Source organism: Gnatocerus cornutus, chromosome 7 (assembly GCF_029298725.1).
Source record: "Gnatocerus cornutus isolate USDA-ARS CGAHR chromosome 7, icGnaCorn1.1, whole genome shotgun sequence".
NCBI classification, from domain to species: domain Eukaryota; kingdom Metazoa; phylum Arthropoda; class Insecta; order Coleoptera; family Tenebrionidae; genus Gnatocerus; species Gnatocerus cornutus.
The window spans coordinates 9,579,375-9,595,930 of NC_142239.1; the positions used below are offsets into that span (position 1 = coordinate 9,579,375).

Consider the following 16,556-nt stretch of genomic DNA (forward strand, 5'->3'; position numbering starts at 1 on the left):
TAGAGATTTTCCTTAAATTCTAGTCGCCTTATATGCGAAAAAAAACTATATTTTATGGGAGGACACTTACCATATGTGGCCACTTGTATCGTAAATACCAAAAGGTTGAGAAGCACTGATTTACGTCATTGGCCATAAAATTGTCGCCTCCGCTTTTCTTTCATTTATTATCTGCGTGACGTCCAAAAATGACCACTAAACATAAAAACTACAATATATTGAGCTATTCCAAAATTTATTGAATACAAAACCTCTGACAAAGTAACAAAACGTTTTACAAACTTTTGAGAAATGAAAATATCACGTCGGTGATGCATAAATTATGAGCAAAGATGGTTAATTATTATTCACTGTCGACCAAAAACTCCTCAAACAACTTGATTAGATTGTCAATTCCTTCAAGATAATTCTTATCAACTTCGTAATGTTCCGCCGGAAACGCGTGTGCAAAATCAATCATTTTCACCGTGGCCCACAACTCCGACTTCTGTTCATCGCACAACTCATCCAAAATATACGTGTAGTCTTGTTTTTTATTCTGCATGTCTTTATCGTAATCGTTTTGAAAGGAATGCGTCCGTTTCAAAGACCTGATCGACTTTTGCCAAACATTATTGCTGTGGTTCTTATTCGACTGAAGATAGTCATTAAACTGCTTCAATTTAGTCGGCGACGTCGGCGTCTTCAAAATGGGCCCCTGATTGGTCAACTGTCCGCTAAACCCAGTGGAGAACTTTTCGCTCCCTTTATTCAACACCGCCAAACTCAACGGCCTGTACAAACTAGTTGAGCGATTCAACTTCAACTTCGGTTTGATGACGTCTTCAGTCTTCATTAACTCTCTTAATCTCCTCGCGTCGTACACTAGAAGGAGTGACGACGCGTAAAAGTGATAATACCGCTGTTGCCTCGCCCACAGTTGGATCCTCCATAGGCTCGCCAAGAATTGAACGATCAAGCTGCGACAACAGGTGGAGTCCGCGTTCAGAAACAACTTCAAGGCTGTAACAATGATGAATAATTATTTTTCGAATTTGCCGCTTTAATAGGTCCATTGGAGTACTCAAAGTAGGAAATTTTGTTTTTAAAAAGTTGTCAGAACTTAATTAAGACACTATTTCCATTTTTAAAGTCAGATTAAAACGTTTCTTATGCAGCGCCATCTTGTGTACTTTTGTGCACCAACTAGAGAATTGACAGATGACGAAATTGATAAATGTCAGATGTGACAGTTCTTATGAATTTTGAAAAACCCAATTATTTCAATTAAAAGTTTTTCGGCCAAAAAACTGACCTGACCTGACACATAGATGGCGACACTTTTGGGTCAGGTCAGGTCAAATTATGCTTAAAATTCAAAAAAAATATGTAAATTAACCTAAAAACTTGTTATTTTTGACATTTCTGAAGTTCCAGACTTGAAACATAGATGGCGCCACTTTTGAGTCAAAATAAGGGCTAAAATTCAAAAAAAAAAATGTAAATTAACCGAAAAACTTGTAATTTTTGACATTTCTGAAGATTCAGACCTGACACATAGATGGCGCCACTTTTGCGTCATAATGGGCGCCAAAATTCAAAAAAAAATATGTAAATTAACCTAAAAACCTGTAATTTTTGACATTTCTGAAGTTCCAGACCTGACACATAGATGGCGCCACTTTTGGGTCAAGTCAGGTCAAATTATACTTAAAATTCAAGAAAAATATGTAAATTAACCTAAAAACTTGTCATTTTTGACATTTCTGAATTTGCCGCTTTAATAGGTCCATTAGAGTACTCAATTTGTAGTCGTTATATAAGAAAACTCAAAGTAGGAAATTTTGTTTTTAAAAAGTTGGCAGAATTTAATTAAGACAATATTTCCATTTTTAAAGTCAGATTAAAATGTTTCTTATGCAGCGCCATCTTGTGTACTTTTTGTGCACCAACTAGAGAATTGACAGATGACGAAATTGATAAATGTCAGATGTGACCTGACCTGACCTGACCTGACACATAGATGGCGACACTTTTAGGTCAGGTCACAAAAATTCAGAAGTTGCATTTGTATTTGAAAATAACTGTCAATTTTGACAGGTCTGTGCGGATATATTCATATCACACTAGTGACTTTTACTTTCGGAAATCGATGTACGAAAACTTCAACTTTCGGAGTCTTTTAACCGTGTGAAAAACGCCACTTTCATATGGGTTCGCAGGAAAATATTTTACTTTTATATGTATACATTTCGAAAAACTTGTTGCTTATCATAATCGTTTTATTTCAATGATAATAAGTCTTCTTACGATCTAAACACGGCGATAATAAGACTTCTGTTTTGGTCTCTTGAATTATAATTAGTGTATTGTCGAACTAGTGCTGAAAGTTGGATATTTTACTCGAGTGTGATAGTTGAGTCACGAGCCGAAGGCTTTTTTTTTGATCCATAAGCAAACTAAGAACTCTTCATCATCTAGACAATTTCTAAAATGTATTATTCTGGGTCGATCAGCATTAAAGTCATGGTCAAACTTAATATGAGCCTAGAAACAACAATTTTGTAAGCAATGGCATTGATTTTTTTATTTTTATTAAAAGAACGTTTGGTGCACAAAAAGTACACAAGATGGCGCTGTATAAAAAATGTTTTAATAAGTGTGATATGAATATATCCGCACAGTCCTGTCAAAATTGACAGTTATTTTGAAATACAAATGTAATTTTTGAACTTTAGCGCTTATTTTGAGTCAAAAGTGGCGCCATCTATGTTTCAAGTCTGGAACTTCAGAAATGTTAAAAATTACAAGTTTTTAGGTTAATTTGCATTTTTTTTTTTAATTTTAAGCATAATTTGACCTGACCCAAAAGTGGCGCCATCTATGTATCAGGCCTGGAACTTCAGAAATGTCAAAAATGACAAGTTTTTAGGTTAATTTACATATTTTTCTTGAATTTTAAGTATAATTTGACCTGACCTGACCCAAAAGTGGCGCCATCTATGTGTTAGGTCAGCTCAGGTCAGTTTAGTAGGTCGTAGAAAAATGACATTTACAATAGATAAGAAATGAACTATTGTCAAGACTTATGGTTTCTTCTTGATGATGGAAGGTCGTAGAAAAAATAGTGTATATAACTCGTCGGAAAGTGTATTGCGCCTCGTGCATCTACATTACACTCGTGCGAAATTGGTCACTTTCCGCACTTGTCATAAAAATAACTATTTTCTCCAAATGTCACAAAAAGTCACTATTTTTACTCGTTTTTAGACAGTAATGTAGGCAATTTTGTTATAAATAATGAAAAGCGCTCGTTGACATGGAAACACTTTTGCTGCCTAGGCAGAAAAAGAACTTTGTGTGACGGGTACCATTTGAGACTTACATTTTGCACTTGCACGATCTTAACTTTGAAACTCTTTAAAACCAATATTTTTCACACTAAATGTCAATGACAACTACATGCATAGCCATCCATGTTTTTAGTTCAAATTGCGTTCACTCATTGTCGGTCGTGGAAATGAATTTAACGTTTGGAGAAAAAGTAGTACATATTTGTTATTTGGCCGAAAAGTTTCTGTCACTGTCAAACCTAACCTGTCAAAATTGACAGTTATTTTGAAATACAAATGTAATTTTTGAATTTTTGTCTCAAATATCGAGACGATTCACTGCAAAACAACATGCATAATGGTAAAAATGAAAAATGACATTTAGAATAGATAAAAAATGAACTTTTGTCGAGACCGTACGGTTTCTTCCTGATGATGAAACGTCGTAGAAAAAATAGTGTACATAATTCGTCGGAAAGTGTCTTTCTTGCACTCTTGTCGTGCATCTACATTTACACTCGTGCGAAATTTGCCACTTTTCGCACTTGTTATGTAAATATCTATATCTATCGCACTCACCTTGAGGTACAGTTTCCTTGTTCAACGTCTTGCCATAGTTCTTATCAAATCTACGTAACTGGTTGTTGTGTATGTCATAAACTTGAAATCCAGGAATACAAAACGCCAGATCTCGCTTGCACTCTTGGTATTTCGCCTGAAAGACGCGTGCGCTGGTCAAACTGAATGTTACACAGAGTGATTCTTATTAATATTAATCATAGACGGCTTTGCAAATTTTGACATTTTGACGCTACTAGTTGAACGCGTTACACATAAGCGTAGAATTGATGGGGGTTAGGGTGCGTGCAAATCTAGTGCAGTCAAAGCACATTTTAGACCATTAAAATGAATTTCTTTTACCGCGAAATGTCACCAACTCCGCTGTCACTGATCTGTCATCTGTCAAGTCAGCGCACCCTTTGATTAATATTAATAAGAATCACCCTGTAGATTGATGTTACCTCTTCGTTGACGATTTTCTCGTACGTGGCGGTGGGGTCCCATGTGCGTCTCCCGATTTTGATGTCCATCACGCAGGGTTCCTTGTAGTACCGAGTGAGATCCTCCAGGACTATACAATCGATGTTTTTCCCCTTGATCGGCACCGCGACCTTCCCGTAGTACTTGGGTACGAACTCCCTTAATTCACTTCTTGTTTTGTCGGCGGCGCTGTTGATCTCTTCGTAAAACTCGATCTCTCTGTCGCCGCACTTTTGCTTCGTGATCGGCTTCAAAATGGTGCCATTATGCTTGATCATACCTTTTGAACACAAGAATTAATCGTTTGGTGCGGTAAAAGGCGACATTACCGTATGATTTTCCGTCGTTCGTATGGCCGCCGACTTGGTTGGTGAAGAGTTGCATGTCTGCGGGGATGTCGAAAACGTCGTCTTCTTGGTCTTCTTCCATTGTGTGGACTACGCTGTTAAAGCCACCTTTACATGATTCGTACAAGCTGTCTTGTCTATGTATAGGCATAGGTACGACTTCTGATTTTCCCATTTTACTCCACGATTGTTTGTTTTATTGGTGCTGTTTAATCCGGAGAAATCTTATCTGGGTTGTCTAAAACCAAACCATAAAACATAAGTTATAAAAACGACAGTTTTTCTTTCGGTTTTTTCCTCTCATCGTCGATGCAATACAATGGCACATTAATTTTTATTTCCAATTGCAACAATCTGGAAGTCAGGAGGTAAAGTACGCGGATCTTGTGACGTTTTCTTATCTCAAACGTTCCATTCTTTACCTAATTGCACAGATAAAATTTGAGTGGCGTGGTTAGGGTTTATCGAAACTTTTTTATCCATCACCGACAGTTTCAAACGCTTCTAAATTTAATAAACAATAAATAAGTGGAATTAAATCTTGTCATGACTTTCTATTTTACCACACTTATCTACTCAATGTAAATAATTTGAATCACCAATGAATTCCTTAAGGCAAGAAAAATTAACGACTGAAAAATACCTAATTTTAAAACGTAATTTTTTTCTATTAAAAAACTGCATTTTTATGCAAATTTTGTTTACTTTACACTTTCAAGAGTTTATAAAAATTGTGTCTCGCCCGGTTACCAATATATCTAAATATTATTTCAAATTTCGCGCCTTCGAATTTTCAATTTATCCCATGATCTCAGGCGCGAAATTTGAAACTTCACACTGCAGAATTCACGGTTTCGGTTCGTTGAAAAAATCAAATACGTTTGCCGACCGTAATTCAGTTGCATTCATGGAAAATATGCGGATTTACGTCTTACAAACGTCAGTGATCGCCGTTTTTTTTTTTGTATTTTATGATTGTCACGAGGACGGAAAATTTCAGTGTTCAAAAGTTCGCTTTAATAGGTCCATTAGAGTATTCAATTTAGAGTCGTTTATATACTATATTTTAAAATTATTGACATCTCGGTAGGCCATGTCTGTGTAAAACGCCTCTAACAATGTGAACGACTTTTAGCATTTTGGTTCTAAAACTGTCAATGTATCTTTTTGAGGTTATGAGGTAAATTACTTTGATATTTTAATCAGATTTTGAATCTACCATCATAATACAGATTTCTTCTCCTTCAGATTCCAGTTCCTCTTCAGAATCTGAATCTTCACATAGGGATAAATATAAATCTAAAAACACTAAATACGCTTATATTAGAAGATTCTGCCAACATAAATTTGAATTTCCAAGGCACACTGAGTCAATAATTCTGAAATATAGTACAGGTATCTATAAAAGAACTCACAAGTAGGAAATTTTGTTTTTTAAAAATTGGCAGAACTAATTAGTCTGAATGTCACCTGTTTCCTGTCAAGTTCTTGGTCAATTTGGATTTTACGATTCGTGTTTAATAAATTGCTGCGTGAATAAAAAATGTATCAATATAATTGAATTGTCTTTGCGGCCAACAATAATTGTATCTAAATATAATAGATGTGAATGCAGGTGTGAGGTTAGGTTACGTTAGGTGAAACTCAATAAATGTCAAATTTTAAATTGAATTTGAAAATCAAGTGGCAAGTCGTGGTTACCAAACCATTATCAATCGTGTAACACGAAAACTCTTAGAATTGGAAAATTTAAATTTTTTATTAAAAAAGGGTGCAAACTCGAAAAAATAGTATAAAGAACTTGTTTTATAATGGCATTGATGCACCAAATTGGCCATTATAAAACACGTTCTTTAATGTACTATTATATAACAAGTGCGGAAAGTGACCAATTTCGCACGAGTGTAAATGTAGAGGCACCAGCCGACAAGAGTGCAAGAAAGACACTTTCCGACGAGTTATGTACACTATTTTTTCTACGACCTTTCATCATCAAGAAAAAACCATTGACCTGACCTAACACATAGATGGCGCCACTTTTGGGTCAGGTCAGGTCAAATTATACTTAAAATTCAAGAAAAATATGTAAATTATGTTAATTTTTTATGTAAAAACCTGTCATTTTTGACATTTCTGAAGTTCCAGGCCTGACACATAGATGGCGCCACTTTTGGGCCAGGTCAAATTATGCTTAAAAATTAAAGAAAAATATGACACTGGCTGTGAGGTTAGGTTACGTTATGTCAAAATTCAGTGACAGTGAAACTCAATAAATGTCAAATTTTAAATTAAATTTGAAAATCAAGTGGCAAGTCGTGGTTACAAAACCATTACCAATCGTGTAAAACGAAAAGTCTTAGAATTGGAAAATTAAAATTTTTTAATAAAAAAAGGGTGCAAATTCGAAAAAATAGTATAAAGGACTTGTTTTATAATGGCATTGGTGCACTCGCACCGGGAACTCGTGCACCAAATTGGCCATTATAAAACACGTTCTTTAATATACTATTTAGACATTCCTTTAGAAATAGGCAAATAATTTTAAATTTGGCGCGCAATATGTTTTTGACTATATTTTTCGAAATTTAAGGATACAATCACTCATTTCTTTATTGAAGGTTGGAATCTTGACGAATAAACTTAGGAAATTTTAAGATGGCATCATTTTCCCCTAGAATTTGACATTTGTCAATTTTAACGTAAAAATTGCTTTGTACATATCAAGTTTGCGTAAATAACAAACAAATTTAATTCTGACACATTACATTGACAGAACTTACAATCGGTTTAGGTTGCAAGTGTCCACTTTGACAGTAATTTTTTCATTTAAGGTTGGCATTATGGTCCCACAGAATTTGACAATTGTCAATTTGTCAATTTTGACATGAACATTGCTGTGCATAAAAGTTACGTAATTAATTAGTCCATTACAATGACAGAACTTACACGATCGTCTTTTGTACCCCAAAACAATACTACCATTGCAACATTTGCAACAGGAACGAATTACACGATAAAAATTTTAAAATATGTGACCTTGGGTGGACTGTCATGTTGTCATGTTTGAAACAGCATGTCATAAAACTCAATTAACGTTGTCATAAATGACAAATCATGAAAATAAGGTAAGAAATGTGTAAACTTTATGACAATCAAATAACTTTGACATCCAAAAGAATTTGGCCCCGACTGTATTTTATAGATAAATCATGTGAACCACAAAGTTTTTAGAAAGAGAGAGACAAATATAGAAGTCATGTCGGAGTGAAATTTTGTTTTTGATATAACTTCAATTCTTTGATGAAAATAACATGACGAAGGTGCAAATAAGAGAAAATGTATCGCGCGTAACTCTAAAATCAATAATTTATTGAAAACCAATTGAAAGTAAATCAAATGACAAATGTCAAAGTACTGTCAAACTATTTTCTCAACTTACGTCAATTTCTCATGGCTGCCTTAAATAAAAATTTTGTGGATCACACGTTATATGAAATTTTAAGTTAAGTGCCATGTGAACCTCACTTATAAGTCCATTTGAAGTTTAGATTTAAGCAAATTGTCAGAAATTTGAGCTAATTTAGTAATTTTATGTTTATTTCTCCCCCAAAAATTGAAGGCGCGACTTTTGAACATTACTAATCACGACCTCGTTGCAAATATCCATTTTGACAGTTCGAATTTGACATGAAATTTGTTGTGTATTTTAGGGTTACCTAATTAGTGCGAGCCCTTAAAAATGTTCGAAGTGAACTGAAATTCCTCTCAGTTGCGACTGCTCTTTAAAAACCTTAAAAACGAAAGCAAACAAATCGAATTTTGACACATTACATTGACAGAACGTACGCGATCGTCTTTTGTATTCCAAAACTCAATTCGATATTGCAAAATTTGGAAGAACAAAGAAATTTTTGAATTTGTGACCTTGGGTGCCATATTAACCTCACTTATACGTCGATATGACGTTTAGTTTTAAACAAATTGCCAGATATTGGAGCTAATTTAGTAATTTTATTTTGACTTTCCCCAGAAATTAAAGGCGCGAGTTTTGAACATTACTAATTACAATACAGTCCGTTGTAGTGTCCATTTTGACAATTTTTTCTTTATTTAAAGTTGGAATGTTGTGATAATAGCTTTGAAAATTTTAAGATGACAAGGTTGGCATTATTGTCCCCCAGAATTTGAACAAGAACGATAAAAATTATAAAATTGTGATCTTGAGTAGACATTTGCAACCTAAATTAACTGTAATTTTCTGGTGATTAAATAAAATAGCTTAATTGTAATTTGATTACACTGTGTCGAGTCTTTTTAGCATTAATCCTTTGATTTGCAATCCAACAGGTTGTAAAAAAAACACTTTTTACAGAAAAACTGCGTAATTTTTAGAAATGTCACTAATTTGACATTTCTTTTCTCACTAGACAATCTCCCTAGACAACGTTGCCAGTTGTAGAGTAAGGGAAGATTGCGGTGTTGTTTTTTTTAATAACAAAATGGTCCTCACTGTATCCACTTTGACAGATTTTCTTTATTGAAGATTGGAATCTTGATGGATTAAATTTGGGAATTTTAAGATGACAAAAATTTCTCATTTGTCACTTTTGACATGAAAATTGCTGTGTATCAAACTTACTTTTAATTAATTATAGCATCACGTTCCAAGTGAAATTACCATAAGATGCGACTATAATATACAGTATTTCCAGATTCAACGGTTGGAATTCTACCAGTTGGCACGAATATGCGTCAATCTCACAAAAGTCAATAAGTCATCTACAAGGTGTTTATAAATGTTTCTAGCATCAAGGGTGGCTATGAAATGGCAAAGAAATTTGCCGCTCCTTACTAATATGGGTTTATATTTTTCAACTGACATTTGTAGTTAACCTCAATCATTGAACAAAGTTAGTTTTGAAAACAAACTGTTTCAGTTGTGGTTTAAAACCTGAAAATCAAAAATTTGATAGTTCATATTCACTATGAAAACAAAGCGGCAAAATAGTGCACGCCAGGAATTCCAGAGCCACCCTTGATGCTAGAAACATTTATAAACACCTTGTATAAAATACAGTCGGGACCAAATTCTTTTGGATGTCAAAGTTATTTGATTGTCATAAAGTTAACACATTTCTAACCTTATTTTCATTATTTGTCACTTATGACAACGTTAATTGAGTTTTATGACATGGTGTTTCAAACATGACAACATGACAGTAATGTCTATACAAAACAGGTTGTAAATGTCCACTCAAGGTCACATATTTTAAAATTTTCATCGTGTAATTCGTTCCTGTCGTAACTTTGATGCACAACAATTTTTATGTCAAAGTTGACAAATTGACAATTGTCAAATTCTGATGCCAACCATGTTATTTTAAAATTTCAAAACTTAATTCATCAAGACTCCAACCTTAAATAATAAAATTACTGTTGTCTGTTATTTACGCAAACTTGATGTATAAGGCAATTTTCACGTTAAAATTGACAAATGTCAAATTCTAGGGGAAAATGATGCCATCTTAAAATTTCCCAAGTTTATTCGTCAAGATTCCCACCTTCAATAAAGAAATAAGTGACTGTCCTTAAATTTCAAAAATGTCAAAAATATAGTCGAAAACATATTGCGCGCCAAATTTGAAATTATTTGCCTATTTCTAAAGGAATGTTTAAATAGTATATTAAAGAACGTGTTTTATAATGGCCAATTTGGTGCACGAGTGCACCAATGCCATTATAAAACAAGTTCTTTATGCTATTTTTTCGAATTTGCACCCTTTTTTTAATAAAAAATTTAAATTTTCCAATTCTAAGACTTTTCGTTTTACACGATTGGCAATGGTTTTGTAACCACGACTAGCCAATTTGACATTTATTGAGTTTCACTGTCACTGAATTTTGACATAACGTAACATAACCTCACAACCAGAGTCAGCCTGGAACTTCAGAAATGTCAAAAATGACAAGTTTCTAGGTTAATTTACATATTTTTCTTGAATTTTAAGCATAATTTGACCTGACCCAAAAGTGGCGCCATCTATGTGTCAGGCCTGAAACTTCAGAAATGTCAAAAATGACAGGTTTTTATGTTAATTTACATATTTTTCTTGAATTTTAAGCATAATTTGACCTGACCTGACCCAAAAGTGGCGCCATCTATGTGTTAGGTCAGGTCAGTTTAGTAGGTCGTAGAAAAATGACATTTACAATAGATAAGAAATAAACTATTGTCAAGACTTAAAGTTTCTTCTTGATGATAGAAGGTGGTAGAAAAAATAGTGTACATAACTCGTCGGAACGTGTCTTGCGCCTCGTGCATCTACATTACACTCGTGCGAAATTGGTCACTTTTCGCACTTGTCATAAAAATATCTATTTTCTCCAAACGTCACAAAAAGTCACTATTTTTTTGTCGTTTTTAGACAGTAAAGTAGGCAATTTCTAAAGGAACGTCTAAAATATTACCGATGAACTTTTGAACACTCGGAAAACTTTCCATCCTTGTGACAATCATAAAGTACAAAAAAAAACGGCGATCACTGACGTTTGTAAGACGTAAATCCGCATATTTTCCATGAATGCAACTGAATTACGGTCGGCAAACGTATTTGATTTATTCAACGAACCGAAAGTGTGAAGTTTCAAATTTCGCGCCTGAGATCATGGGATAAATTGAAAATTCGAAGGCGCGAAATTTGAAATAATATTTAGATATATTGGTAACCGGGCGAGACACGATTTTTATAAACTCTTGAAAGTGTAAAGTAAACAAAATTTGCATAAAAATGCAGTTTTTAATACCAAAAAAATTTGATTGTTGACTTACAATTCAATACTTTTGTGCACTTCTAGATTAAAATGACAATTAAAATACCAACTTTATATAGCGATTATAGAAAAACATATTTTGATAACGGAAAGAGTAAAAAATTCGAGAGACAATAAAAAACTACAAAAACCTCAAATTAAAATGAAGTACTTGCAATTTCGTTGCGCCAGTTTTAAATGTGTCAAGTTTCTGAAATAGTCTAATATAAAAATAAGCGCGTCCAGAATCTCAGCGTGCACAAACTGCACTTCATCTTCATTGACTGCTAAAAAAGTGTCAATATTTCAAAAATTCGAGGAAATTTTTCTCCACTTTCAACTCGGAAGAGAATAAAAACCAATTTACACCCACAAAATTTAGCACACCGCTGCCAATTGATGTTGATTTTCCGACTTTAAACCGACCTTTATGTGTTATTAAATTTGAGGAAGTACATGCAGTTTTGGGTTAAGCAAACACTAATTCGCGCGAAATGGTGATTTCCTAGTTTCACGTTTCGAAAATATTTTCTTTCCTATTTTGTTAACATACTTCGAGCATATGGTTTGTGTTTATCGTTATTATTTCATTCTCGACCTTGCAGAATCGGCGGAGCTTTGTGTAAAATTATTTATTAGAGCGTGTGCATACACAACTGAGGTCAAAAATGTATTCTTGCTTCTTCTTAGACAAATTCGTTTTATTACTGGTGGCGCAAGTATTCAGAACGTCATATTTTCAAAAACATTGTAATCTTACGTGGAAACGCGAATTTTCACGTGAAAAACACATCGCTTATTTTTAACGTACGATCTTACATCAAAACAAACTCATAAAATCAATGAAGTGTCTTGAGCAGTTGTTTCTAATCATGAGGCTTTGTTTCGGAGTGCTGGCCTAAATTCTGCTTGTAATATTAATAAGTTATTTACAGTCTAAAATTTATGTTATGTAACTTGGGGTTGGGGTATGTATTACATAACCTAAATACACAGTAAATATTATGTCAAAATGAACGAATTCGGGGGGACAGTGATGCCAACCAAGTAACAAAATGCCTTCGAATGACTTCGAAAGCTCAGTCTGATATTCTTGGGGACAATAATACCAACCTTGTTATCTTAAAATCGAAAACTTCAAACTGTCAAAGTAGACATACCTGAAGCGATCGTAGTGTTCTGTGGCCACTAGAAGTTAATTAAAATAAATGAATACTTGAGAAGAAACACGTCATCTGCATATTTTCCACTTTACAAGAAATCATGTAACGATTACATGCACAGGGATAACAGTGATGCATGATTTAGACACTTAATTAGTGTCACAAGGACTTCTTTGCATATTTTTCTGTGGCCTTTGGTACGCTTTCAATGACAAATGAACTTGTATGCCTAGAAGACAATCAGTTATGTAATTCAAATATATTCAAAATTGTTTAAATAAAAAAAATCACAGCGAAATTGTAGGCGGAAGTGAGGAGGAGCCCCGTCTTGTCGATTTTTCGAAAAAATAGTCGATTTTATTTGACAAAGGACACCATATTGGGGCTGTTTAGAAATCGCTCAACCATAATCGAACGTTCAATTAATGTAATTAATAACTAATTGAAATTTATGGGCGATATCGAATGTACATAATGTTATCTATTGAATACGTAGACCAACAATTATCGTGTGATGTATTAAATTTCTGTTCTAGGCAGGCCATGCATGTCAAACGTACGTCGGCTTCTTGCTCGAAACCTGTCAAATCAATCAATTATTTAGCGTTCATACGTCAAAACTGCCACGATGGTGTTAGTAACGACATGAAATTTTTTCTCAAGCCAACTACGAATGGAAATTTAAAGAAAAGCAGTTGTGATCTTTAAATAATTTGTTGTCGCTGTGGTAATCTTTATCCACTTCACATATCCGACAATAATCTCAGGTTTCATTATCAGTACTTTTGATCAAAAGCATTGTAAAAATTACCACATCGCCCAGTAACAATTATTTGGCACGAAAAAAAGTCACCTTGGTGGAGCAATAAATTCACAAGAACTCTTTTAGTTTCGGAAAATTCGACCTCTGTGTCCCTCTGACGTCGTCACTTAATTTAAATTATATTTCCCACCCACGAGTGGCAAAATACAGTAGAAAATGAAGCCAACAAAATAATGTGTTTGCCATAAAACCAGCTATTGCTACTCAAATTTGGTGACAGAGATAGGCGGTTTTGTGCATTGCATAATTAATGGCAATTATGACCTGTGGACGACACCAATAAAATTTCTTCCATCATCGCCAGAAGGTTACAACGACGATCTACTTTTCTCTATTGGCGACAATGGACATTGCAAAATAGTCCATGAGGTCGTAGAATTTAGTTTCTCACCGTTTTATCATTATTTAAATATCAGTAATGAACCATCCGACTTTCTAATAACTTTCCCAGGTCTCTGGAGTCAAACTCAGACTCTTCGTTAATTAATAGGTCGTTGATTTGTCTATAAATAAACAAATTCCGCTCTGATTAACACTGCCGATAATTGTATTCTTTTTGTATAATTTGCGAAAAACGTGATAACTGCAACCGTTATATTGCAACATTTCCAGAGGTCAACAGCCCCTTGCAAAAATTTCAATCATCGAAATATCTCAATGTCAATCGTTGACCCGTGCGGGTTTCTTCACAACGAAGAGCCCCCCAGCAGCATGTGTAATTGTCCAATATCTATTAATATTGAAGATGAATCACTTCTTCAAATAACCAGCGGCGTTTTTCATTTCCCTCGTTGTGACAATGACAATGTTGCAATTTTAAATGTTATTGCTCGACGGAAATAAACAGTTTTAAATTTGAATTCTTAATATGACAAACAAAACATTGTGGTTATGTCCACAAGAACCCTAAAAATACGGGGAAAACGAGCTCACCTATTCAACCTCGAACCAGAATTTGCGTAATTTATAACCAAATTTACACTGAGAACACTGCACGTTGTTCATTTTATACAAAAAAAACCGTTTTGTGTGAACAATTTAACGAGCGCACTGACAACAACACCACTTTGTTGTAGTTTGAGCAAATTTGACACCGCCGCCTTTACTTATTGAAACGGCGGCGCATGCGCGGTGGGGTGACCACAAAGATAAAAACCTGAGAGGGCGACATAAAGTTGACATTTATGACTGACCGCGCAGAATTTATAAAGAAAAATAAGTTTATAGGGCACTGCTGGTATTAATAGGCAGTTTTACTGTTTTGTTTAAAGGGGGCAGAATTAAAATGCGGCTCTGAGATTGGTTGATTGAAAAAAATCCAAATCGGATCACCAATCACAGAGGAGCAATTTAAATTTGACACACAGAAAAATCAACGCAAGCTCAGCCCAAGTAGGTTTAGGTTACAAATGTTCATTTTGATAGTTATTTGTTTATTTAAAGTTGCACAGATATACGAAATTTGGTACTTTTAAGATGACAAGATTGGCATCATTGTCCCCCAGAATTTGACATTTGTCCATTTTAACATGAAATTTACTGTGTTAATTAATGTGTTCCAAGTGAAGTGAAGGCCGATTCACATTGCAACATTTGCAACAGGAACGAATTACACGATGAAAATTGTAGAATGTGTGACCTTGAGTGGACATTTTGACATAAAATTTGCTGTCTATTTATTAATACAAATTAGTGTGAAGCCCTCAAAGACACTCCCTGTGAAGTGAAATCCTCCTCAGGTATGTGATCGTCTTTTGTCTCCTAAATTTTTTGTGACCTTGTAACCTGTGTACCAACTGTACAGTCGGTTTAGGTTGTAAAGGTCCACTTTGACTGTTATTTTCTTGCAATATTGATGAATAAACTTTAGGAATTTTAACATGACAAAGTTGGCGGCATTATTCCCCAAAATTTGACATTTGTCCATTTTGACATGACATTTACTGTGTTAATTAATGTGTTCCAAGTGAAGTGAAGTTCTCTCTATGCGACTGCTGTTTAAAAACGGGACAAATTGCTCGTCTGTTGTACCCCAAAGGCCAATTCACATTGCAACAGGAACGAATTACACGATGAAAATTTTGGAATATGTGACCTTGAGTGGACATTTTGACATGAAGTTTGCTGTGTTAATTAATGTGTTCCAAGTGATGTTCACATTGCAACATTTGCAACAGGAACGAATTACACGATAAAAATTTTAAGATATGTGACCTTGAGTGGACATTTTGACATGAAATTTGCTGTGTATTTATTAATACAAATTAGTGTGAGCCCTCAAAGACACTCCGTGTGAAGTGAAATCCCCCTCAAATATGAAATTTTGACATGTCGCATTGACAGAACCTATGCGATTGTCTTTTATCCCCTAAAACTTTTGTGACCTTGCAACCTGTAAATCAACTGTACAGTCGGTTTAGGTTGCAAATGTCCATTTTGACTGTTATTTCTTGGAAACTTGACGAATTAACTTTGGAAATTTTAAGATGACAAGGTTGGCGGCATTGTCCCCCCAGAATTTGACATGAAAATTGATATGTATCAAAGTTACGTAAAGATGATGCGATCAGTAACAAAGCTCAATTCACATTGCAACATTTGCAACAGTAACGAATAACACGATAAAAATTTTGAAATTTGTAACCTTGGGTTACAAATGTTCATTTTGATAGTTATTTGTTTATTTAAAGTTGCACAGGTATACGAAATTTGGTACTTTTAAGATGACAAGATTGGCATCATTGTCCCCCAGAATTTGACGTTTGTCCATTTTGACATGAAATTTACTGTGTTAATTAATGTGTTCCAAGTGAAGTGAAGTGCGACTGCTGTTTAAAAACGGGACAAATTGCTCGTCTGTTGTACCCCAAAGGCCGATTCACATTGCAGCATTTGCAACAGGAACGAAGTACACCATGAAAATTTTAGAATATGTGACTTTGAGTGGACATTTTCACATGAAATTTGCTGTGTATTTATTAATACAAATTAGTGTGAGCCCTCAAAGACACTCCGTGTGAAGTGAAATCCCCCTCAAATATGAAATTTTGACATGTCGCAT

General features: G+C 34.4%; 1 protein-coding gene across 1 annotated transcript; it reads right to left on the reverse strand.

Moving 5' to 3' along the window:
• Positions 1-216: 216 nt before the first annotated feature.
• Ipk2 (Inositol phosphate kinase 2) lies at positions 217-14,615 on the reverse strand. Its single transcript, XM_088041921.1, has 5 exons — positions 14,429-14,615; positions 4,682-4,937; positions 4,334-4,632; positions 3,891-4,026; positions 217-1,002 (listed from the first exon to the last, which is right to left on the reverse strand). The coding sequence occupies exons 2-5, from the start codon at positions 4,872-4,874 to the stop codon at positions 344-346; spliced, it is 1,287 nt and encodes a 428-aa protein (XP_087898047.1). The 5' UTR covers positions 4,875-4,937; positions 14,429-14,615; the 3' UTR covers positions 217-343.
• Between the last annotated feature and the right edge of the window lie 1,941 nt (positions 14,616-16,556).